The sequence below is a fragment of the Electrona antarctica genome (assembly GCF_951216825.1).
Source record: "Electrona antarctica genome assembly, chromosome: 7".
NCBI lineage: Eukaryota > Metazoa > Chordata > Actinopteri > Myctophiformes > Myctophidae > Electrona > Electrona antarctica.
This window is the reverse complement of record NC_136812.1, coordinates 27,060,515-27,086,189: the sequence shown is the minus strand read 5'-3', so window position 1 is coordinate 27,086,189 and position 25,675 is coordinate 27,060,515. Positions and strand designations below refer to the sequence as shown.

At 43.4% G+C, this 25,675-nt stretch overlaps 1 protein-coding gene across 5 annotated transcripts in view; it reads right to left on the bottom strand.

Moving 5' to 3' along the window:
* Positions 1 to 25,675, bottom strand: part of sgip1a (SH3GL interacting endocytic adaptor 1a) — a 93,921-nt gene that overhangs the window by 59,096 nt on the left and 9,150 nt on the right. For all 5 annotated transcript variants that reach the window (XM_079505861.1, XM_079505863.1, XM_079505862.1 and 2 more), the window contains exons 2-3: positions 19,068 to 19,203; positions 14,435 to 14,479 (exon numbers count right to left, since the gene is read on the bottom strand). In XM_079505861.1, the coding sequence (XP_079361987.1) occupies positions 14,435 to 14,479; positions 19,068 to 19,110 (88 nt within the window). In that variant the 5' untranslated portion in view covers positions 19,111 to 19,203. The remainder of the gene's footprint in view (positions 1 to 14,434; positions 14,480 to 19,067; positions 19,204 to 25,675) is intronic.

Here is a 25,675-nt window from a genome sequence, read left to right as displayed (position 1 = left end):
AGAGAGAGAGAGAGAGAGAGAGAGAGAGAGAGAGAGAGAGAGAGAGAGAGAGAGAGAGAGAGAGAGAGAGAGAGAGATTATTCTCGATAGAGTAGAGTAGAGAAGAGGAGGGTTCTCAGATAAAAAGGGTTCGTGTCAGGTGCTGGCTCGTGGCACAGAATAAAAGGTACGACACAGGTAGCAGTACTGGCATCACTGGGGATCTAATGGGCTTGGAATGAAAAAACATCATCAACCGCATCATTCTGCATGCGTGTGTTTGTGCGTGCATGCGTGTGTAACTGTGACCAAACTGACCATAGGGGTTCAACATGTGGGAGCTATAAAAATCACACCCGTGTGAAGTGAGGGGCGCTCTTATCATCTTACGTCAAGTATTGCCTCAATAAATAAACTTGTATTTGTCCACATACTATTTGTCCACATACTGTATAATTGATAAATCCTGAGTCCAGATCTACAATAAACAATATAAAACCCAAAGGACATTTAAATAGTAATTGCTGAGGCAGGGTGAGGTAGGTACAATCGTTTATTAGAGTATTCAAACTACTGCTTTCAGTCATAAACCCACTTTTATAAAGTAATACTTTCCTGCTTGTTGCATACGGTAAATAATTTGGATGCAGGCAGCACAGCCAACTACCACCACAGTACATAATTAAGAATGTGTTCTTGACCGGCTTGCCAAGTAAAAAATCACACCTGTGTGAAGTGAGGGGCACTAATATATTAAAGGCGTAGTGAAATTAAAAATACGTTTCACACTTTTAGACCATATCCGTGGTCATCATATGGGCAACCTAACAATGGATGCCAACAAAAAAAATCTGGGTCAAAAGTTTTTTTTAATTGCTTCCTGAAAACGTAAACGTGCTGCGTGATGACGTGTAGAGATACACATCGATAAAAGCCAATAGAAATGAAGCTCACCAGTTTGATTCCCATACCTTCTTTCTCCTGGTGATGTAAAACAAACGGTGCAAACACAAACATTAAACGCCATTAACAATAAAGAGACAATATGACGTAATGAGGCACATTATGACGTACATTTATCCTTCATTGTCAATGGCGTTTACAAAACAACCATTGAACTAAAGACAAACATTAAACCTGTGTATAGGAGGGGCTGGCGCCCCTCAAAAATGGGTTAAATACGTACAGTAACCCCCAAAAAAGCTATATCATGCCCGCTTACGAGCCAATGAGATGCCAAATGGTCCAATGAGGAGGACATGCAAGCATGTGACGCAATCACGCAACAAAAGGAACATGGTGATTACATGGCTGAATCCCATTCAGGCAATGTCATTCACCTCAGCCGTCGACCCTCCCATAAATAAACAGATGTTGATTTTCTCACATCAGTATCGGTCCAATCCATAAATTATGCAGGTCAAGTTCACTACAGTGCACCCTCGGAGTGAGTGATCATCAAATCTGTTCAAGCACAGATATCACTCATAATGCAATGGAATGTTGCCGTTTTGACAGGCAGGAAGTGGTTTGTAAATAGCGCATGTACTGTAGTCTCATGGAACATCCAATGCCGAATTTATGCTCCATTGTATCCGGAAATAGCTGATCTACAATCTCACAATGTGCCGCATTCGCAACACAGATATTGTACAGTATATCAGCTATCTTCGAAGTAGCACTCCATCGTACGACAAAGTATAAAGTATACATTTGTTGTGGCAAACCCTACTCCCACATACAATGTTAATGAAGAAGTTAAAACGTCATTGAGTGTTCATTTGATCTGAGTGTTAATATGAAAAGCAAATGGGATGCAGCCACTGTCTACTTCCTCTAACAACACCCCCAACCCCTCACTGTCTCTCTCTGTACAGAACACCCCTGTCCCTCTGAGGCATAGAAGCTATCATAGCCTGTCCCAACTAGTTCTCACGTTATCTCTGACAATCAGTCTCGCCTAAATCATTCCTTCTCTCCCTATCTCTCTACTACAGTATATGAATATGAGACACTCCCTGTTGTGATGTGTTTGCTTGTGTATTCCTAGTCAGAGACTCCCCGGCTCCATGTCAGCTATCAGCTATCTTTCCCAGTTTATATCTTTGCTACTGTACTCCATCACCCTCTCTTTCACGCATGCGTGTGTGTGCGCACGAGAGAGAGAGAGAGAGAGAGAGAGAGTGAGAGAGAGAGAGAGGGGACATTTAAGTAAGGATGTAGTCTGTAGTAGAGCTGAACCTATCCTCAGGGAGAGAAGGGGATATACAGACAGAGAGAAACCTGTGTTGACAAACCATGAGAAGTCTGAGAGAGCAGTGATAGCACACAAGCAGATTATCATCTACTCATTTGACTGCCTTCACTGGGGGTGAAGATAAAATGTGCTGGTGTTAATTCAGTGGCACACGCTTGTGTCTATGCACCCTGAACCCAGTGGCACACGCCTGTGTCTATGCATCCTGAACCATCGATTAAATAAGAAGAAGGAATGCTCTTTTGATCTCTAGGTGGGTTTTTTGTAATAATAATGGATTTGTTTTTCTATACACTATGTGCCTACTCAAAGCGCTTTCAATGTATGAATGTCCATTCATTCATACATTGGGAGGTGAAGCGGCAAACAGTCAACACCAGCATCCACTGGAGGCAATGTGGGGTTCAGTGTCTTGCCCAAGGACACTTCGACATGTAGACAGGCGGATCCGGGTTCGACCGCAGACCCATGGATCATTGGACGACCTGCTCTACCCCCTGAGCCACAGCTGCCCCAAGTATTGTACAAAACCATTTTCATTCTTCCATGTGATTAAATCTGTCCCAAAGTCATTAAAACGTAACCTACGGTAACTTAGCAGAATGAATGGAGTCAATGTTGGCTAAACATTGTTGCACAGTTGATAAGTCATGGACATTGTAACGTCTTCCGTAAATCAATCTGTTGGCTGGGAACCTTTTTCGGCTAGTCTTTTCAAATCTATCCATGCTTTAAAATGCATGAACAACTTTGACAATAACTAACCACAGTGACCTTTAGTGTGTCTAGTTACCTATCTCAAGCAAGTTTCACATCTCTGTGGGTTGACTTTCATTATATACCGCACTGAAATGAAGGGAATCCAGTTTCTTCTGCAAGAAAATCAAAGGAACGATGCATGCTTTGGAAATTGGCCGGGAGTAATGTCAAGAATACCGTAAATCGTAGTCAATGTGCTAAACATGCCAGACCACCAGAATGGGGAGCACACAGACATAACCAGACCACCAGAATGGGGAGCACACAGACATAACCAGACCATCAGAATGGGGAGCACACAGACATAACCAGACCATCAGAATGGGGAGCACACAGACATAACCAGACCATCAGAATGGGGAGCACACAGACATAACCAGACCATCAGAATGGGGAGCACACAGACATAACCAGACCACCAGAATGGGGAGCACACAGACATAACCAGACCATCAGAATGGGGAGCACACAGACATAACCAGACCACCAGAATGGGGAGCACACAGACATAACCAGACCATCAGAATGGGGAGCACACAGACATAACCAGACCATCAGAATGGGGAGCACACAGACATAACCAGACCATCAGAATGGGGAGCACACAGACATAACCAGACCATCAGAATGGGGAGCACACAGACATAACCAGACCATCAGAATGGGGAGCACACAGACATAACCAGACCACCAGAATGGGGAGCACACAGACATAACCAGACCACCAGAATGGGGAGCACACAGACATAACCAGACCACCAGAATGGGGAGCACACAGACATAACCAGACCACCAGAATGGGGAGCACACAGACATAACCAGACCACCAGAATGGGGAGCACACAGACATAACCAGACATAGCCTATTAGCCTACAGGTTTCCCTTGCCGTGTCAAGTCTAGTTTGTTTACTGTAGTTGTGTGGACATCGTTGCAATATACAATGAAAGACCCTGACGAAAGTAGACTGTAGTTTCACACAATGCATGTGAACAGAATATTGCCTTATACCACAAAGACCAGACTCGACACTAACCAGAAAGGAGGCCTGATTTTCACATCAGGTTTCTAAAATGAAGAGGAGGTTTCATCACTCTGTAAAGGAACCCTCATCTTCTCCCAGCAGCTACCACTGGATTACACAAACATGTCGGTTAATCTCTGTCTGCATCTCAGGCGTGCCATTACATAAGCGTGTGTGTGTGGGGCTGCTGCGTGTGTGTACAATGCGCACACAAAGAACAAATTGGAAATGGAAAGAGCCTGCTATATGCACAACCGGAACCGTGTGTGTGTGTGTGTGTGTGTGTGTGTGTGTGTGTGTGTGTGTGTGTGTGTGTGTGTGTGTGTGTGTGTGTGTGCACTACACAAGGAAAAGGGTCTGAGAATGATGAACTACCATAAATAGAGGGAACAGAGATGTAAGACAAACAAGAACTAGACGATTCATTCATTCATTCTGACTGAATTTCCCTCCATGTCGCTGCATGCTTTTGTTGTGGGAAAGTTCATTTGGGTCTCTGTCAAAAATCATTGTCAAGTACGGCCACAAAGGACCCATTATCTTCAGCTCAGCCTGGTGTCTGCAACAATGAGCTCTTCCTCTGAGGTCTGACTGTTTTTTTCACAGAGTATCTCACACACATGCACATTAACAACATGAACCTTAAGAGTTCCTATTCTGTGGCATTCTTTTGGCAAAAATCTATAAGCTTGCGACGCATTCTGCACTTGTAGGCCTAGCGGTTAAGGTGCATACCACATAGGCTCTAATGCAGTTCGCTTCCTGAGCCCGACAACCTTTGCTGCGTGTCACTCCCCGTATCGCTCACCCAGTTTCCTGTCTTTCTCTACTGTGTATCATCAATAAAGGCAGAACAGCCCAAAGAATATTGAAAAAAGGGCATATCCATGCCAATGAACCGGCAACCATGACGTGTGTGGCGCTGTGCGCACGCACATGATCTGCTCACACATCCGTGTCTCAGAGATGAGCAGGTGACTCAGACAGGTCACCTTGCCAAAACAACTTCTGATGTCATTAGCAGCTTTGTCTGTAAACACACACACACACTAGATAGTACATGGGTATTTTACCCACATAGGTATTACACCTACTGTATACAGGTTACAGTGTTTAATTAATGCACCTTCATTTTCCGCATACATATCACTTAACGGCTTGCTTAAGCAAGCAAGCTGCAATATTATTGTGCATATATATATATATATGCACATTTCAAAAACTAAAGTAATACATGAGACAATGTTTTAACTGGTATGGCCAGAAGACAGTAAGGCACTCACTATAATCTGATTATTCCATTATTATGTGATTCTACAGGTGGCTGGGTTGAAGGTCGCCTGGCTGGAGAATAATCCTAAATTATTAATATTTTTAACATTGTTAAGCAGTTTGATGTTTTCATACATTGATTCCAGTGGCAATATTGACCGACATTAGCCCTAATAGCACAGTGGGCTAAATAGTTAGCCCAACCACCGGAACCACGATTCTTTTCTTTTCCAAAACGGATCACACGGTTAGTTTTAGAACAAATACCAGGCTTGGTGAAGTTTGGTGAAGCGATGTTACTATAGTATGGATTGGTGATGGTAACCCCATGACCTTTCCTCTAGCACTAGACCAGAATTTCCCTTTTCACATATATGTCAGAAGATGGACTGTCTGTGTGCGACGTGCGTACAGCGCCTCCTAAAACAGCACTTGGTTAAAAGTACCAATATTCCCCACATGACATAACACTTGGTCATAGTTAAGGTATACATTATTGTCTCCCTTGGAAGAACAATTCCCTCAAAATACACTCATAACTATTCCTTTGTAGTCCCTCTGCTTCTTGATGACTGAGCAGCAGCGACAGCTTTGGTCAACTCCATTCCTCCAGAGCCAAATCCTCAAATCATTATGGTCTAATGACCTCTGCCCCAAAAGGTGGAGAACAGTAATCCTCCACCTCGCTTGCACTTTACAACGCCTTTGTCAGAATCAAGCAGCTAGTCTGCCTAGTTGCCATAGCGTTGCTAAGGCATGACGTACGATTTCGAACCATAACCCAGCTTGGTGAGAAAATTAAGCAGGAAGTAAAATTGGCTGCAGGGCAGGCTTTAAAGAGATTGTTCAGATTTTTTTTTAACTTAAGCTGTATGAAATACTTGCCATTAATATAGTGGTTGCAACTGTATTAATTGATTGCCCAAGTCTACCATATAGTGCAACTTTCGTTCATTTGTGACCCCACTATCACACAGAACTATGTATTTTGTGTCCATATCACTACGCCCAAAAAATAGTTCCATGTGATGGAGGGGTCAAAACTTTTGCTAATATTTTTAGAAATACGTCAACAATACAAATGACGCTAGTTTTGTGGATTCATTTACTTTTAATGCGTGCCCCCAGTGCCCCCCACAAAATGACCGTCACTACTAAATATTCACCAAAACCAGAGCAGAACTCCCACCAGGCAATCAATTAATACAGTTGCAACCACTATGTTAATGGCAAGTATCTATTATACAATTGAAAAGGTGTGCCCAAAACGCTGTTCCCAACCCAGGAACAAAAGCCACCAGCTACTACGTCACTCCAAGAGTGTCTGACACACTGCAACACACACTGCAATAACCCACTAAACACACTAACACGTCACACACTTACCCTCCGCGACGATCCACGGCTATCTCCTCATGTCGCGCAGCACGCCCACACTGAACACCATCCGCGTAAAAATTGTCAACGCACTGCCACTAAAGCCGGCTCCCGTCCAGACTCACAAACAACATCAATATCAATAATAAACACAAACACGCCACAAGCACCGACACCCCCGCCTAATTTGTTGCCACGTCTATGAAAACAAGCACAGAAACAATGCCATTCAACACGCTACTTACACACACTACCACTCGCTTACAATACGCGGACCTGGCAACACTACATCCCCTCTCCCATTTGCTCACAGCCAACCACGTGACCCACGAGAGCTTTTATGTTTCTGCAACACCGGAAGTTACACGCTACACACACACACATTAGAAGAACAACACGAACACAACACTACACACACACACACACACACACACGGGCCACTGTTGCCAGGTCTATCAAAACAGGCCCAGAAACAAGCAAACAGACCCAGAAACAAAGCCTTTCACCACGCCACTTACACACCCTACAACTCGCTTACAATTCACGACCCTGGCAACATTGTTCCCCGTCTTCCACAACACACACAGTCCCACACAGACACACACACACTGATTCGGACTTGGATGGACAGCGGCGCGATTACATAAATACACCGTTTAATTCATGCACACACGACAATTGCACCACCAGTTTCATTAATGTCAACACGACAATTGCGCGACCCCTTTAATTCATGGAAACATGACAACTGCGACGCACCGAGGCGCATGGATTCTGTGTGTGTGTGCGTGCGGGGTGACTCTGAATTGGAGTGTTTATGTCAGTCAGCGATGCGATCCGTTGTTATTCAGCCAGGAAAACAATCTAAACATTATATACTAACGTCAGCATCGGGCAGATTAACACACACAAGCGTTATTACTTGAGTTTTCTTATTGAAGTGCCTCTGAATTGTAACGGTGTGTTTATGTCAGTCAGCGATGCGATCCGTACCAGCACCATATGCACGGACTGGAGAGAGGCGAAGTGTTTCTCTCCCTTCGGCTCATGTAGCCCTCATTGTAACTACAAATATTGTTCCCGAACAAACAATGTGGGGTCACTGCAATCCGCAATCCAAAATAATGTAGCCCTACTATAATGCAGTCAAGGTCCCCCAAAAAATATACTACAGTATGTTCTGCTCCATTCTCTACAGCTTTTGCTTTCCAAAAACAGTAATTTATTGTAAGCAAACAAACACAGTAAACAGCAGTTTCATGTCTGCTTATTTTCATTTACATTAATTTCCTTTGATGTGAAAATACAACAAATAATAATAATACCCATCCGTTACTACATGTCAAGGGCACAATACTGGAGTGGAGTCTGTCCAATCCCGCTATTTCCTTCTTCCCATTGCGCTGCCCACGGAACTAGGATTCGCCGCCCAAAGGGCGGCGAAATTCTAGTTTCATACAACTTAAGTTCAAAAATGGTGAACTATCCCTTTAAGGGCTCCACAGGAAACACACATCATTAAATGACTGCAGCCAGCATGGCCCTGCTGTCACACAACTCCATAACATTGCTGTTCTTGAACTCAAAGTTCACATGGCCTTGGATGTGAACCTGGGGCCCACTAAACCCATTTAACATAAATAAAAAAGAAGCAGCCACGTCTGCAGCTGTACAATATTCCTGTTGACTAATCTGCTATTGTTTTAGAAGTACCTTGTGGCGTCTCAACTTGGACTGTACTCTACATCGTATTCATTAGGAGGATGTGGGCCGGGCCATGACATATTTGGTGGTGAGGCACATTTTATGCCAAGAAACAAAGGGTTGAGCAAATCACTGACTACTTGACATTTTTCTTTGTACCTGACATGCAAGAACATTTTAGTATGATACCATTGTTGTTCACGATACTTTGCGAAAGTGGACAGGAAACTAAAATAACAGTCATGTAATTTTAATTTCCCCTCCACTTCCGCTTTCTCAACTGAAGAAAATGAAATGGTGCACTCAGTACAAGAATGTCTCTGCCTGCAATGATGTTATCAGCTGTATATTGTATGTAGCCTGTATGTGACAACAAGCCAACTTGAAGCATGCCATTGCACAGGAGCAGTGAAGTCCAGTCCACCATAGATCCAGGGTTTATGTAGGGTTGATCCTGACCAGGGATACAGTAAAAGTATACGCACAGAGCCTCTCTAAAAGTATTCAGCAGGCTGATGAGCAAGATATGAATGGGACATTACAGCTGAAGCATCAAGCGTGGGTGACCTCAGATTAATCTGTTGTGAACGTTGGATGCAGAAAATTCCACTACACCAACTACACTGTTAAATCCGGAGTGTTAATTCAACTCCATAATGGTCCATTCTGATACCATAGGCGTGGACTAGCGTGCCCTGCTGTGACGTCAAAGTCCCATGGGAACAGACATCCCAGGACCTGGCTGAGTGCTTTCCTGGAGGCTAGCTGACTAAAGCTCCAGTGACATGACAGTAGCTCCACACAAAAACAGCCTAGCTAGGGCCCACAGTCACCACAGAAATGCACAAGGAGAATCTGCTACTAAAAACAACTAAAAGAAACATACGGTACAGTTATTGTATCTTGATAGACAATTGCTCCTTCAATTGTAATATACCAATGAATTACTCAATGGATACATTAGATCAGTTGTCTTCCATCTTTCATAGCTCCGTCACCCAGGAGCAGCCACGCTGGACTAACATGGGAAGGAGCTATAAAAAGCAGTGCCAGGATTAGGGTCCAATTTTAACACCTGACGGTAATCCAGTACTCACACGGTCCACACTAAGCCTCTGCTAGTCATTCTAAGGAAAGAGCGGAGGCTATTTACAGATCGTCGCGTTTCCCCGCAACTGTTACCTAACACCTGGCCTGTGACACGCATGCAGCCCATGCAGGACAGTCACAGCACACAGGAGAGGAGACAGAGGAGTCAATACATTTCAAACAACAAAAAACAGGTTAGGACAGTGAGTTCCTTTTGAGGACCATTGCTTCATGTCTGACTCCAATGCTCTCTCTCTCCGTTTACTGTATACGCCTCAGAAAAAGACACCCTCCCTCCCTCCCTCCCCCCCCCCCCCCCTCCAAAAAAAACGTAACAAAAACAAACAGACTTGGCAATATATCAATATTATCGATTTTGTGATACGAGACTTTTGGACTTTATATTGTAATATCGTGACATCATAAAAGTGTTGTCTTTTCCTGCTTTTAATCACTTAAGCCCTATTTTAAACTTCCAAAAGTATAAAATAGACTTTAAACACTTGATTGGAGTCCCCCTGGGGTCTATACTTGTCTTGGTCCCCTTCTTTTTCCCTTTAAACCAAATCTCTTAGCTGAAAATAGCTGATTTATAAGCTTGCATTGTGAGCTTCTCGATCTGCTATTTTTGTCAAAACAAATGCCCAGGATAGGGACGTTCGGTTCATGTGGTTGTGGAACAAATGTAAAAGTATTCAGCATGACCTTTAATTATCATAGCACAAAACATTTGCTAGACGTTAACCTAAAAAAAAACATAGAGTAGATCAAACAAATAAATCAACAAAGTTAATCAGTTACTGTGACAACAGACATTGTATGAGCGAGGAGCCCAGACATCAACTCGCACACAGATTGGTTATCAGCATCTGTGACTAACACAGCCGGTGTTGATTTTGTCGACTAAAACTATGATGAAAGATGTTTGTCGACTACCCTTTTCTACAGACGAAAATCTAGATAAAAAAACAAATAAAAACTAAGCTATTTAATGGCTAAAAGTAACACTAAATATACTGACAATTTCGTCAACTAGACTGAAATGTTAAGGAGGGACTAGTGGAGAAGAGATCCAGTAGAACAAATAGACTGAAATGTTAAGGAGGGACTAGTGGAGAAGAGATCCAGTAGAACAAATAGACTGAAATGTTAAGGGACTAGTGGAGAAGAGATCCAGTAGAACAAATAGACTGAAATGTTAAGGAGGGACTAGTGGAGAAGAGATCCAGTAGAACAAATAGACTGAAATGTTAAGGAGGGACTAGTGGAGAAGAGATCCAGTAGAACAAATAGACTGAAATGTTAAGGGACTAGTGGAGAAGAGATCCAGTAGAACAAATAGACTGAAATGTTAAGGAGGGACTAGTGGAGAAGAGATCCAGTAGAACAAATAGACTGAAATGTTAAGGAGAGACTAGTGGAGAAGAGATCCAGTAGAACAAATAGACTGAAATGTTAAGGGACTAGTGGAGAAGAGATCCAGTAGAACAAATAGACTGAAATGTTAAGGAGGGACTAGTGGAGAAGAGATCCAGTAGAACAAATAGACTGAAATGTTAAGGAGAGACTAGTGGAGAAGAGATCCAGTAGAACAAATAGACTGAAATGTTAAGGGACTAGTGGAGAAGAGATCCAGTAGAACAAATAGACTGAAATGTTAAGGAGGGACTAGTGGAGAAGAGATCCAGTAGAACAAATAGACTGAAATGTTAAGGAGAGACTAGTGGAGAAGAGATCCAGTAGAACAAATAGACTGAAATGTTAAGGAGGGACTAGTGGAGAAGAGATCCAGTAGAACAAATAGACTGAAATGTTAAGGAGGGACTAGTGGAGAAGAGATCCAGTAGAACAAATAGACTGAAATGTTAAGGAGGGACTAGTGGAGAAGAGATCCAGTAGACCTAAAACACAAGTCATGTTATGTTTGGTTGCATGTTGCGCACTGCGACGCATTGTTGTGAGCTTGTAGATCAGCTATTTTCAGCATGCAAACAAGTTTAAAATCAGCCATCATGGCACCATCAAGGCCTGCCAAAATACATTTTAGTCGACTAAATCAACTGTAGATTTAGTAGACTCGTCTCGACCAAAACTAAATAATTTCATGTGACTAATATGATTTTTCTTCAAAAGACTATGACTAAAACACATTAACACAATATGCTGTCAAAATGCAATTGCAACACTAATCACAGGCCATATATATATTTAGAATATTTACCTAACAGCATCGTCTTGCATTTACTCAGTCTGTACCTGCTCAGTCAGCATGTCAATATTAAGACTCTGAAGCCTGAAGCCTGTGTGAATGTGTTCTATAACCAACCACCATTCACTGGGAGTACATCGCAACACCCCCACTCTCACTCTCACAGATAGGCGATTTCACCCCCCCACTTTTGACCGACTGTTTTTTTTTTTTCACTTGGACGTCAGCAACAACTCTGTTTCCTCTATATGAAAGCCATTTTTGCCTAGCCAAAGCATGCCTACCTGGGAATTTTGGCCGGGAATAGGCTAAAAACAGCATAAATTAAACGCCAAATTCGGCGCACGGGCATCGTCCCCTCCACACTCATCCCCCCCCACCTTCAGATACCCTGTGACACCCCTGTCTGTAACAATGGAGGAGACACAAAGGACACTTGACAGTGCATCAAGTAATCTCTGGTGTGACAAACATAATGGTATTTCTGCAATGTTGACAGAAATGAGGGATCTTCCACACAACTACCCACTAAGACCTACAGTATGATTCTCAACCTTTTTGAAGGACCCCCGATTTGATATGCACAAACCCCCATTTATTAACATTTTTATCTCTGGGGCCACAATCTACAGTGTAGATTGTAGATTCTACACTGTACAATTGTCAGTGTTAATTTAACTCCGAGTGTACTAAATGGTTGTTCAATGTGTACACTCTTTGGGTTACAGACCCGTAAGCGTCCATTTGGTTCCTAAATATCAGTCATTTAGCTGGGGATTCCCTGTAACCCCCTCAACGGTTCCTGGGGGTCCCTGGAGGAACCCTGTTGAGAACATGTGCACTGTACTATTGTTGTCAACAGATGCCATTGATGTTTATCAGTACACATTTTCATGCCATCGTCATCAAACATGCTGTTAATCTAAAGTACAGAATGTCAGCCGTTTAGATAAGACTACATTCCATTTATTCCAATTCTGTGCTCTAGTCGGTTTCTGTGAGATCCAGCATGGAACATTAAACATGATGTGACTGATAAAAAGGGTGCTGGTGCTTCCTGACATAAATAATGAACGAGTCCTTGTTTACAATAGATCTTTATGGTAACAACATAAACACGGCCTATCCAGACACAAGACTTATGTTTTTGGGTGAACTACTCCTTTAAGTCAATGATGAAGCTACTTCAGTCTGGATTCACCATAGTCAACGTAATGCACGGAATGTATGCCCAATGATACATCTTCATCAAAAACCTACCGTTAATAATTCCATAGAGATCACACTGTCTAAAAACTATTGGACAACGCAAATTATTCTAAAATGACCACTGAGGATTGATGACAATTAGTTATAGATACCAGCCCACGACTGCCACCAGGAGTAAATCTTTCTCAACATTATTTTGTATTCAGTGTAAAGTGGGTTAAGAGCCAAAGGGAATGAGCTGTTGGAAGGACCGTCCCCGTCTCGAAACAGACGGATATGGACGGACGAACACACACACACACACACACACACACACACACACACACACACAGACATGGAGTTCATTTACCAAACACAGTGGGATAAATAGGCCTGAATGATACCATTACTCATGCAACAGCAACTCATTATACTTTCACAGCCTAGATCATCTAGCTCAGAGCGAACACTCACATGAAATAAACATGAGCGCTATGACATACAGCACAGCATTTCTATGAAGATGTGTACAGTAGATGGACATGTTTGTCTGAGGAACACCATTTATTTCCCATAAAATATGTCCTTTATGTTACGCTTCCCAAACATGGATCTGTCACACTGGATCCAATTCTAACAGAAAGCAACATAGCCCATTGTTATTTGGCAGTGTCGACTTAACACAGTGGCAGACTCAAAACAATAAGGCTCTTAGGGTCAAACACACAGCAACTGTTTAAAGTAACATTATGAAACGATGGAGAGAACAAGATGGCAGATTAAACAGAGACACGGGTGAATGGAGGGAGTCTTTCATTTGCCAGCTGCAGAAATATGGAGTCATCCCTCCACGATCTGGCCTGCCGTCATGATGTCATCAATTAAAGGGACATCAAGCATCCATGAATTCCTTTTTTGTGCTTGTTCTCCACCCGGCAGAGGCAAGTCACTCATAGATCGATATACACACGTCACAAACGTGACCGTTATTGCTGGCGAGAATGGCCTTGTAGCGCAAACGGATATAATGCAGTGTGTGTTTGTATGTGTATCCGTAAACACCACACACAAAGACAATTTATACAAGTGAGCCAGCTGGGCACATAAGCCGTTCTGCACAATAAATCCAAATAATCCTTTACGATGGGAAGAGGGCAGAGGGGCGGGGAGAGGGGAAGAAAAAAACACACACACATAGGGCACACACACACACGCATACACACGTGCACACACACGGTTCGATTAGCTTGGCCATTGTGCTTCAATGCTACAGACACTCTGCCCGTGCCCTTCCCTCAGAATGACATGCAAGTCACCGGAATGTGTGCACTCAAAATAGCAGGGCAGCTTATGACATTTGAAGCTGAAGCGCACGCATGCACGCACACACACGCACACGCACGCACACACACACACACACACACACACACGCACGCGCACACACACACAGACACACACAGACACTTGCCAGGGCATGAGACACCATACTGTCGATGGAGAACAGTGTATGGGAGGATTACCTTGAATTAAAAAGATCAAACAAAGGAGAATGAGAATAAATTAAAATGCTGTCTTACCTTCCATCATGGTTGCAGATTTGCATTCCTCTATCTCCACGGAGCCTGGAAGGAAAGTAGGTGGTGGGGTGGGAGGAGGCGGGGGTAGAGAGAACAGAAGCCCCCGTTTACCAGACAGATACCTCTCAGATACAGTGGAATAGATCACAGCAGAGCAGCCATGTGTGTGCGTGTGTGTGTGTGCGTGTGCATGTGTGTGTGTGCGTGCGTGGGTGTGTGCGTGTGTGTGGCTAACGCCCCAGCTAACAGCGAGCCTTCGACACCCTCAGACGTCGCCTGTCAACTAGCCCAGAGAGAGAGAGAGAGAGAGAGAGAGAGAGAGGAGGAGGAGGGGGCCTGGCCGAGCTGGCTGCCGATCAGAGCAGTGGCTTAAGCCATGGATGATGCTGCTACTGCTGCAGCTCTACCCTACACAATCAGCCGAGGATGCTGAGAGGAGGGGAAAAAGGCTATTTGGAGAGGGAAAAAAATATATGGGGGGGGGTGGTAGAGAGGGTGGGAGGCGGAGAGAGAGAGAGAGAACGAGAGACAGAGCTAGGGAGAAAGAGAGGGAGGAGGGGGCAAAGAGGGAGGAACCAGCTTGCTGAGGTCACAGCTGGGCTCAGCCAATCCCTGAGGCTCTGTGTTGAGTCACATGGCTTATAGCCTGCATCTCCTGACACTACAGCCTCTCTCTCTCTCTCATTTCCTACAGTATTGTACACTATGCAGTGATGCACACAATTATCACACTCAAAAATGCATACACAGGCATGTTCAAATTACTTAACACAGGTACAGTACACTTTAACTCACAGTACAATTGCAGAGAACATATTGCAGAATAGCAAAAAACAGACACACACACACTCTACCCTACCTTCTGCCAAAGCAGTGTTCCACTGCCAACCTTGTCAAGCAATGGATGACGTTAATGGTTTGCCCATAGAAAAAACATTGAGCAGGTGTGACTGATGATGACACCGTTGACACGTCACACAACCCATGTTGTGTGAGGAACCCCCACACACACACACACACACACACACACACACACACACACACACACACACACACACACACACACACACACACACACACACACACACACACACACACACACACACACACACACACACACACACACACACACACACACACACACAGTGTAGAATGAATACTCCCTTACAGGCAGTGGTGGAAAGTAACTAAGTACATTTACTTGAGTACTATACTTCAGTACAATTTAATATATTATAGTAGCTGGCTTGTTTCCCTGGCTGCTTCCCGCCCTTGCTGCACAGTATATCAGGCTTCTCTCTCCCTCTCTCTCTTCACAGGGATAACGATTGATCAGCGTGACGTCATGGCAACGCAGACCACAGCTGCAGCCAATAAGCATGGAGGGGCAAATAACAGCCTGCCTCCAGAGATGGGAAGTAGGTGTGCTAGTGCGTGCATGCGTGTGTGAATGATACACGGACTGAAGCTTGAGGCCCAGGAATGACCACTAATGGAACTAAGACAAAGGGCATGAGAAACAAAGAGAGACAGGCACACACAAAGCTACGTAATGAAGTGGTTGCACCACTTAAAAAAAATCAACATTATTCCAGAATGAGTAGCACTAGTTTTCAGATGGTTGACATTTCATTTGGGATCAATTCCATTCAATAACATGAATGTTCAGACACAAGGTAGGACAAGTTCCATGTCCAAGTTTTAATTGATAACAAATAATTGATACCGGTAATCATTTTAATAGAAATAATCTATTTTTTTTTTTTGGGGGGGGATGTTTCTTCATTTTTCCAACACTAATGGTCAGTGCTGTGTATAAAAGTAAAAAATAGGGAAGGATGCAGGTCAATACCAGAGACTCCCCCGGCCATCAAATTATTGGCTTACTAGGACTACTCCTAGGTTAATCATACTAATCAATTTAGTCAATTTTCAGATATCAATTTATTAAATATAAAAAAATTAATCATAAAACATCATTCTTGTCTATTCAATGAAAGAAAAAAGTAATCGATTATCGATACGATGAAATTATCACTAAGAAAATAATCCATAGTTGCTCAAGAGGGGTGTGTGTGTGTGTGTGTGTGTGTGTGTGTGTGTCAGTCCTGCTTCAAACAGAGTCAGTCATGTGCCTCCGTGTACCCGGTGCATTCTACCACGTCATGCTGGGAGTCCATGTGAGACTGTCTCTCTCAATGACTGCCTCCCTCCCTCGCTCCGTCTCATGGATCCTCTATTCCTCTTGTTTTCCCTATCATCATGGCCACACTGACACACCGTGTGTCTCATTCTGTCACAGCCTTGTTCCCTCCTTCCACCCCCCTCCCTTCTGTCTTTAGACACCCAACATATGCTCCCTGTGAGCCGAGGATACCCCGTCCCGCCTACCCACAGCCTTATCCCCAATCGCCTATCCCTCCACTCAAACCCCTTTTGCCTCTGCTCACCAACTCCCCCTTACTTGACCTTGTCCCACCTCTCTTCTCCTGCTCATTCCCTTAGTTCTCATCCTCCCCAACTCCCAGTTTCTTTACTCTTTTTGGTCCCAGATCCTCCATCCATCCATCTATCCTTCCTCCTAGTCACTGCTCCTCATCATGTGTTGCCTCTGCCCACCCCCCACATCTTCTTCTAACTCCCTCCATCCTTTTCATCGCTCTGGTCTTCCATCACCAGGACAGGAAGGCTTCACTTACTGTACTGCCCTCTGTTGGTCATGTAGTGTCAGAGATACATTTGCCATTGCTTCAACAGATCAGTGGTTCTCAAACGTTCAATTTGCAACTGTAATTTCACGGATCAATACACTCTGAACCCCACTTTGAGAACCACTGAGCTAGAAAATGCTTAAGAGTATCCACAAGTTTCCCAAGGAAGCTTAGAGAAGGAATGATCATGGTCACGTGACTGTGCTGCGCCATGACACTTTCATGGGAGGCAAATCTCGCACCGGAAGTTCCATGAATACATGGCAGTGAACCGAGACAGCTGGACCACCTCATAACAAACATTATTTATGAACCATTGAAACCTGTGTCATATAATCGGTTCAGGAATATATAAGAAGACATACTGTATCACAGGTTATTTTCTAATCACTTGCTTTTCGATGTGCACAGTACATAATTTAATTTGAGAATCTAAACACAGCAGACAATAATATGTCTTCTGTTATTTTCCAGAAGCGATTACTTTACAAAAGGTCTCAGTCATTCAGAAATAGTGTTTGTTCATGAACTGGTCACTGGGCTCTCACTGACTCCAATGCATTCCACCAAACTTCCGGGTGTAGTTTGGCTCCCATGGTGCGACGAATCTGCCGTCTGGAATGGAATTGCATGATAGCGAAAATGACGCCAGTGACCTTACCTCCATTCCATCTACCTTGAAGTTTCCTAGGAAGATTACTAACAGACTCTCTTTTCCCAGTGTTTCGCCCAGGTAGAAGTGGTTTTGAGGTTAGGTTTAGGCATAGTTTTTGTGAGGTTAAAGGTTAGGGCTTAGGCATATATCCACACCCACCTGGGCGACACACCAAAGAGGGGGAAAATGTTGTGTGTAAATTATGGAGATCACTTTCTGTTGTCAGTCATTCAATTCATTCAAGTGATTTGGGTCATTAACAATAATGTGGGACGCTGGGAGCACAACCTAACAGAAATAAAAAATGATATATAATTTAAAAAGAATAGTCCGCCTACTTTCCCTACAAGATATCTATCCAAACAGCTGATTCAAATTAATGATCACTGCTTATTATCAAGCACCATTTAACTCATTGACAAATGATATTCTGAATCCACGATCAGCATTGCCTGCTTCATTGTTGTACCCAGTGCTTGTTGTTCTATAATGTGCTGAAAACATGATCTGGTAAATGCAAATTGTATCATTTCAATGTTTTACACACTGTGTGTGTGTGTGTGTGTGTGTGTGTGTGTGTGTGTGTGTGTGTGTGTGTGTGTGTGCAGTGCTGTAGCTGATATTTTGTTTCCCTACTCACAACTATCTTCTGGTTATAATACAGCACAGCACACGTGACTCTGCTACTACCAGACCGGGTGCTAACGACGGTGCTGTGTGTGAACTGACCTAGATATGGAGCTGGATATAGTCAGGTAGATACGCAAGTGTGAGAATTTAATATGAAACCTTCGTAATGCAAAATAATATAACTTTAGTTTAAAGACACAAGACGGTGCCCTCTCCATTTGTAATTTGTTTTAAAAATACAGAAAATATTAAATAAAAAGGTCAGCAGATGAGGTCATATTTTTCCGCAGCTGGACAGATGAACTGAGGAAGGGTAGGGACCGGGTGAGGTAGATAGAGGTAGAGAGACGAAGCAGACACAGACGCTGAAAACATTTAGACATTTAGCATTTGACTGCGTTACAGGACTTCATGGTTTGCAACCAGCCCATGCAGTCACACCTGCAAACTCTATTGGCCCTCAATAGAGGTTCTGCAGAGCTAGCAGAACCGTAGCTATAGATAGAGCCCCACAATATACAGTAATATGACCTCAATGAGATGCTGTAGGACACATGTACTGTACACAGTCAATCACACAAAACTCAGGACAGGCACAGACATAATGCATTATGTAGACAAAAGCTGTTGCTCCTACCTGCAATAATACGAAACCAGCCGGTGCAGAGCTCCTCAGCCATTTACAGCTTCCTCCATGGACCCCCCCCAACCCCCAGCCTGATGGAGGGAATAGAGAGGGATGGCCGGATGGATGGATGAAAGAGACAGGCAGTCTGTTGGGGCGATAAGAGAGAGGCCTGGATCAGTAGGAGTAACAACGCGCTGTGCCTGATGCTAAGGGGACACACAGAGACAGACCCTTTTCCCCTGTACCCAATGCACAAGCACACACAGGCAGAGGCACAGATGTGACGGTGCAGAATAGTAATATGGTACAGGTGGAGTCTGGTCTAGGTGGGACAGTGAAGGTGACCAGGCTTACATTCACTTCATTGCAGTACAACACACAAATCACACACAACTGTGAAAATGGAAGATCAGAGCATTTCAGTTTTTCTATTCTAAAACATTGGATTAAAAAAAACAGCAAAACAGTAAATAATATCACAGAACTCAAAGTTGACCTAGATAACATGGTCTCTGTGAGAGGAGTGAGGAGAACACAACAATGGCATGTGCTGTTGGCGCCACCTGCTGTCGAATTTAATGCAATGCTTTCTCTGGGCACATCCCTATCCTTTTCTTGCTACTTTTCCTCTCACTCCCCCTCTACCCCCTCTTCTTTCTACTCTGTGACAGAATCATGTCTAGGGTTGATAAAGAACTATTAACTATTGAAGGCTACTGTTACGGCGTCGTTATGCAAAAACATTCCCACAGCAAAGTAATAACTGGAAAATAGGACAAGAACAAGCTAATAAAGGTGATCCGCCTCCGATCAGGGTTTTTGGGACCGATCCCGATTGTTTTTCCTCACGATTGGCCGATACTGAACTTGTGGAATATTTCTAAATGTATTTGTTAAAACCCACATCAAAACTGTTCCTGGACCATTTAAAACAAAGGTTCGCTACTAACGGAAATTTGCATGCATAGGGGGTGAATGCATAGGGGGTGCCAATGTAGGCTATCTTTGTTGTTTTTCTTGTTTTTTGCCGACGTTTTTCAGAAGTTAGACTGGGCCAGCACGAAAATGGCATTATAGCGTTTGTTCACCACCAAGTGTCACACACAGACACACACAGGCCAGGGAGGAGGGCTAGTACAGTACAGTACAGTACAGTACAGTACAGTACAGTACAGTACAGTACAGTACAGTACAGTACAGTACAGTACAGTACAGTACAGTACAGTACAGTACAGTACAGTACAGTACAGTACAGTACAGTACCACTCACTTCAGACTGATTTTGTTTGTTTACTTTTTGATGTTATTTTAGGCTATACAAAAATATTATACACGGACTGCCTGGTTGGGCTGCAAGTCCTCTATGCTGTCCAGAGGCTGCCTTTCAATCAGGCTGTCTGTTGACTTGACAAAGGCAATGGGTTTCGTTTTCAAGCACAGGGACGAGGGACCCCTCCGACTTTTGTGAATGGACACAATGAATTTACATTTTGGTCGTGTTGATGTCGCTTCTATTGTTGACTACTAGTCTCCCATCACCCGTTCCGAGGTGTTTTGGAGAAATATATTTACCGATCTAACTTCCATGATGAATGCACTACTCACCGGGGAGAGCTGAGCCTGAGCAAGAACCTGCAGACAGACGGGCTTCAAAAACAGTGCACCTAGGATCCTGAATGAGAAATGTGTAATGTATAAACATCACACCCACCCTGGCCACCCACCCTCCGTTCACTCCACTGACTCCCCATCGTGTTTTTTCTTTTCTTTTCCAACTGTTCAAAAGTGATATAATGCGAGTTCAATGCTTTAATTAAAAAACGCTTCCGCAAGTGTTTCCATACCCCATCGGCGCATTTCATTTTTTCAATATAGCCTCAAAATCCACCCCCTTCAAGAGAAAAAGTGTTTTTGTGACTTTCGCATTTTGAGGCGTTTCCATTCAGGAATTTATGCACAAAAGCCATAATGCGCTAAAACAGGGCTTGATGTAAATGTACTTAGTCACTAACAGCTTGTACGCTAATATTTTTTTTCTTTTTTTTACAACTTTATAGTTTTTCATATCTATCATGTCCTCAATCTAGAACCCAACCTCACTGACGTAAGATCCAACCATAGACAACCTAGACCTGTTTATGTCAAATGAACGTCAAGTTATTGACATAATTTATAAAAGAAGACCACTAATCTTGATATCTTGGTGAAAATAGCCAATCTACAAGCTCAAAACACATTGCAATGTGACACATTGTGAGCTTATACATCTGCTATTTTCACCAAATGTAATGCCACAGCTTGTTTGGCCCATATAATATATATAGTATAAGACACAGTTATATTATGAGCACAGTCAGTCAGTCAGTGTTCACCCCGTTACAGTAGTTCCTGTATCTCCATTTACTGTACTCCCGTCTCAACCGCTCTCTCTAACCTAGCCGTATGCGTAATTTGACGGTGAAAATAGCCTATAGAAGAACAGGCTATTTTCGGTGCGTGACACCATTGTGCATTGAACATCTGACGTACATCTGGCCCACTTTCGGACCACCATTTGCACAAATCTATCACCTGCAGGGGGCAGTCTTGCTCTCGTTACTTTTAAAGGACATCTGCACCCTCCTCACAGGTCAACCAACCAATGAAGCAAACACATATTCATTCACTCACACACACACACACACACACACACACACACACACACACACACACACACACACACACACACACACACACACACACACACACACACACACACACACACACACACACACACACACACACACACACACACACACACACACACACACACACACACACACACACACACACACACACACACACACACACACACACACACACACACACACACACACACACACACACACACAGGTTAAGTACAAAAGCAGCATTTGACAGAAGCATTTCTATTTTTCTATTATAATTTGTCAAGTGGGAGTGTTCATGGAATATGAAGTAGTCACTTCAGGGCCCTTATGTGCTTTGCACTGATCAAAGTGGCCCAGCAATAACATTTCCATCATTCGATACAAAAATAAGGATGGGGGAGACTTTATTATTACTAGAGTTTTAGTTTGTTTTACACATTTTGAAAGCGATTTCTTTATTATTAATTATTGATATTTATTATAGTCCTACTAGACCCCAAGAAATTACATCTGGCCACAAAGGATCACAGGTTGATCTACTGAATGTGAAGGTATAGAGGTACTAGGGGGACTAGTACTAGTACTAGTTTGTCACCTCCTCCTTCACATTCAATAGATCCCGTGATCTTTTGTGGCCAGATGAAATTTCTTGGGGTCTAGCAGGACCACCATAATTTTTTGTAACATAAATACATATTTAGCCCCATGTTCGAATGCCCCTGTCAAAAATAGTTAAAATCGCTAAAACGAAAGAAAGCAGCAAATAAAATAATAATAATACTCGTCTTTTACTTTCTCTAATAACAACCTAAAACATGATCCTTGGTTGACCAAAAAACAAAGTTGTCAGTTGGACCCATATATGCACATGACCATAATACGGTCATCCGGTTCCCTATATGCCTACATATGGACGACGTATCTGGTTTGTTTATGGTTATGTCTTGAGTCTGTGACATAGCTGTGGTCCTGCCTATACTGTATATGGGCATATCAGGTTTGTTTATGGTTATGTCTGAGTCAGAGTGACGTGGCTGTGGTCCTGCCTATACTGTATATGGGCATATCAGGTTTGTTTATGGTTATGTCTGAGTCAGAGTGACGTGGCTGTGGTCCTGTATATACTGACTGTATATGGGCATATCAGGTTTGTTTATGGTTATATCTGAGTGATGTGGCTGTGGTCCTGCCTATACTGTATATGGGCATTTCAGGTTTGTTTATGGTTATGTCTGAGTCAGAGTGACGTGGCTGTGGTTGGCCAGGCAGCAGGCCAGCATTCCTATACAGTGTGACATACTGTAGGCATGTTTAACCCTGGCATCCCTATTTTGGGCATGTCATTATAGGCGAAGACATTTGCAAGGTGTTGTGAGCTTGTAGATCAGCTTCTTTTTTTGAGTGGTGCAAACCACTCCAACAACCAGCTTTGTCTGTATGTGTCCGTGTATGTGTGTACCTGTGTACCTGTACGTGGCCCCACGTACATGTGAGCATGGTTGCTATGGTTAGTGTGTGACGTCACCGCACCACTCAGTTCACACGGGTGTGATTTTTTTATAATACTGACCAGGATACCATATTGATTCAAATAAAAGGCCCCTAGGACTAGAGGCTTTACTGCTCCTTACATCAACCAGTAAAAAGTAGTTTGAATTTACTGATATTGCCATTCACAGACCCCCACACTCTCACTAGTGGGGCTAAAAGTGAAAGGGGGGGAGGGTGCTCTGGAGTTACCAAATCAATAGGATTCATCCTTGGTTTTCATTTCATTCTGAATCTGACCAACATTGAATGTCATGGACAAAGAAAGAGAGAACCACATAGGCCTATCTCTGACTGGGGACAAATGGTGTAGTTGCCTTTTAAGATCACCCTGGATTCACCTCTTCTGAAAGATTGAAAAACACAGTAGGCCTATCACAAATAATATTTCTAGCCAAATCTGGAACTAGAAAATGTAGATCCCTTCCCTGTGGCTTTCAGCCTTAGTTTAGGACAGGGAGGTAGGAAGATGAGGCAGCACTCAGGTGGACAGGTGCAAACTTCACCCAGGAAAGACAATCCAAAATACACATGGCCTTTTACTGCTATAAAGCAGGCCAACAGGAGCAGGCTTTCCCTTATCTACATGAACCCGTGCATTCCTTTTATGGGCATGTTATAATAGGCAAACATTCAGCAAAAATAACTGATCTACTGTATAGTGCTTTTTTTTGTAAACAGATCAAAACATTTTTGCATATAATGACGTATGCAAAATAGGGACACCCGGTTTGGTTTGAAGTGGTTAATGTTATGTGCTACATGTACAGTATGTCATACAACGTACGCAATATCATGCAATGCCGTAACCGTAATCATCCCTACACTGTCTGGGACTTCTCCTAGTTCATGTTCCACCAGTCACGTCTATCCTGCAGCCGCAGACCGTTTCCTGCACTGTATTGATATCCTTCCAATCTCCTTTCTGTCCACAACCAACACCTGCTCTGATGATGATTAGTCAGCAGCACCATTAGTGTATATACTGTATACACTCATAGACACACATACACAAGTATATAAATACACAAATGGCAGTAGTTACTGAATTTAGCCATAACGACATTCCTCCTTTCAACAGCAGGGAAAGGCCTGCTGTATAAGGCAGGATGCCGCGCAAAGTGCCTACGTGCTGCCCAGCCACTCATGAATCTGTTGGGTGTTACTGTTCTGACAATATCCTCCATCTGTCATCAGCCACGTCACTGCACTGCTCAGGGGACCACCCCCCCCCCACACACACACACACACCCCAGTCCCCCACACACATACACACCACCCCCCCCACACACACACACACACACACACACACACACACACACACACACACACACACACACACACACACACACACACACACACACACACACACACACACACACACACACACACACACACACACACACACACACACACACACACACACACACACACACACACACACACACACACACACACACACACACACCAAGGATGGTGGTGGTTTCAGTGAAATTAGCAGCAGCACACACTTCCTGATTATTTGATGTGATATGGCCAACCGACTGCCCACTGGACTTGGCTTGTTTAGTCTGGTAAACAAAATGTTATATCCGTAACCCGTGGCATCATGTTCTTAGGGTGAGGCTGGGCAGTCATAGGCTACAACGGGGAACTGCCCAGACACATTGGGATTGCAACATTTTATTCTGTGTGCTGCTATCAGTCAGTTAGTAAACATGTCGTGAAACCTAGTGCCCCTATTATGGGCATGTCATAATAAGAGAATATAGCTGATCTACAGGCTCCCAACGCATCACAATGCAGCGTATTGTGAGCTTTTAGATGGACCGTTTTCAAGATATTTGATGTAGAGCAGTGGTCCCCAAACTTTTTTGGCCGTGCACCCCCTGTTACTTCCTGATCTAGCTGACGCACCCCCCCAATGCTCAGTCTCGTTGTATTTGGTAAACAATATGATAAATTGTTTTAATATGATTATTGCAAATAATCACAGAATGTCACTGCATTGAGAGACATGCAGCTGCTGTATACTCCCACAGCTGCTCTATACATCTCCTTATACAACAGTGTTTTACCGGATTTTGCCATGTGTGTTAAATAACACCATAAAACTGCCATTACCCATTTCATGTCACGCACCCCCTAGAGGGCATTCGCACACGACAAGGGGTGCACGCACCACAGTTTGGGAACCCCTGATGTAGAGGGACAAAATGAAGGGGACCACAATCACCACATACAGTGCCAATGAGAGCCAGGGGCCAGAAAGTTGCAAGTCTTGTAAAGAAAAGAAAATCACACCTTGTGAAGTGAGGGGCGCTCTTATCATCATACATCATCAATCATCATCTCATTCCGGCCAATCACAATTTGCGTCCTCACTTTTGTCTTCAATGT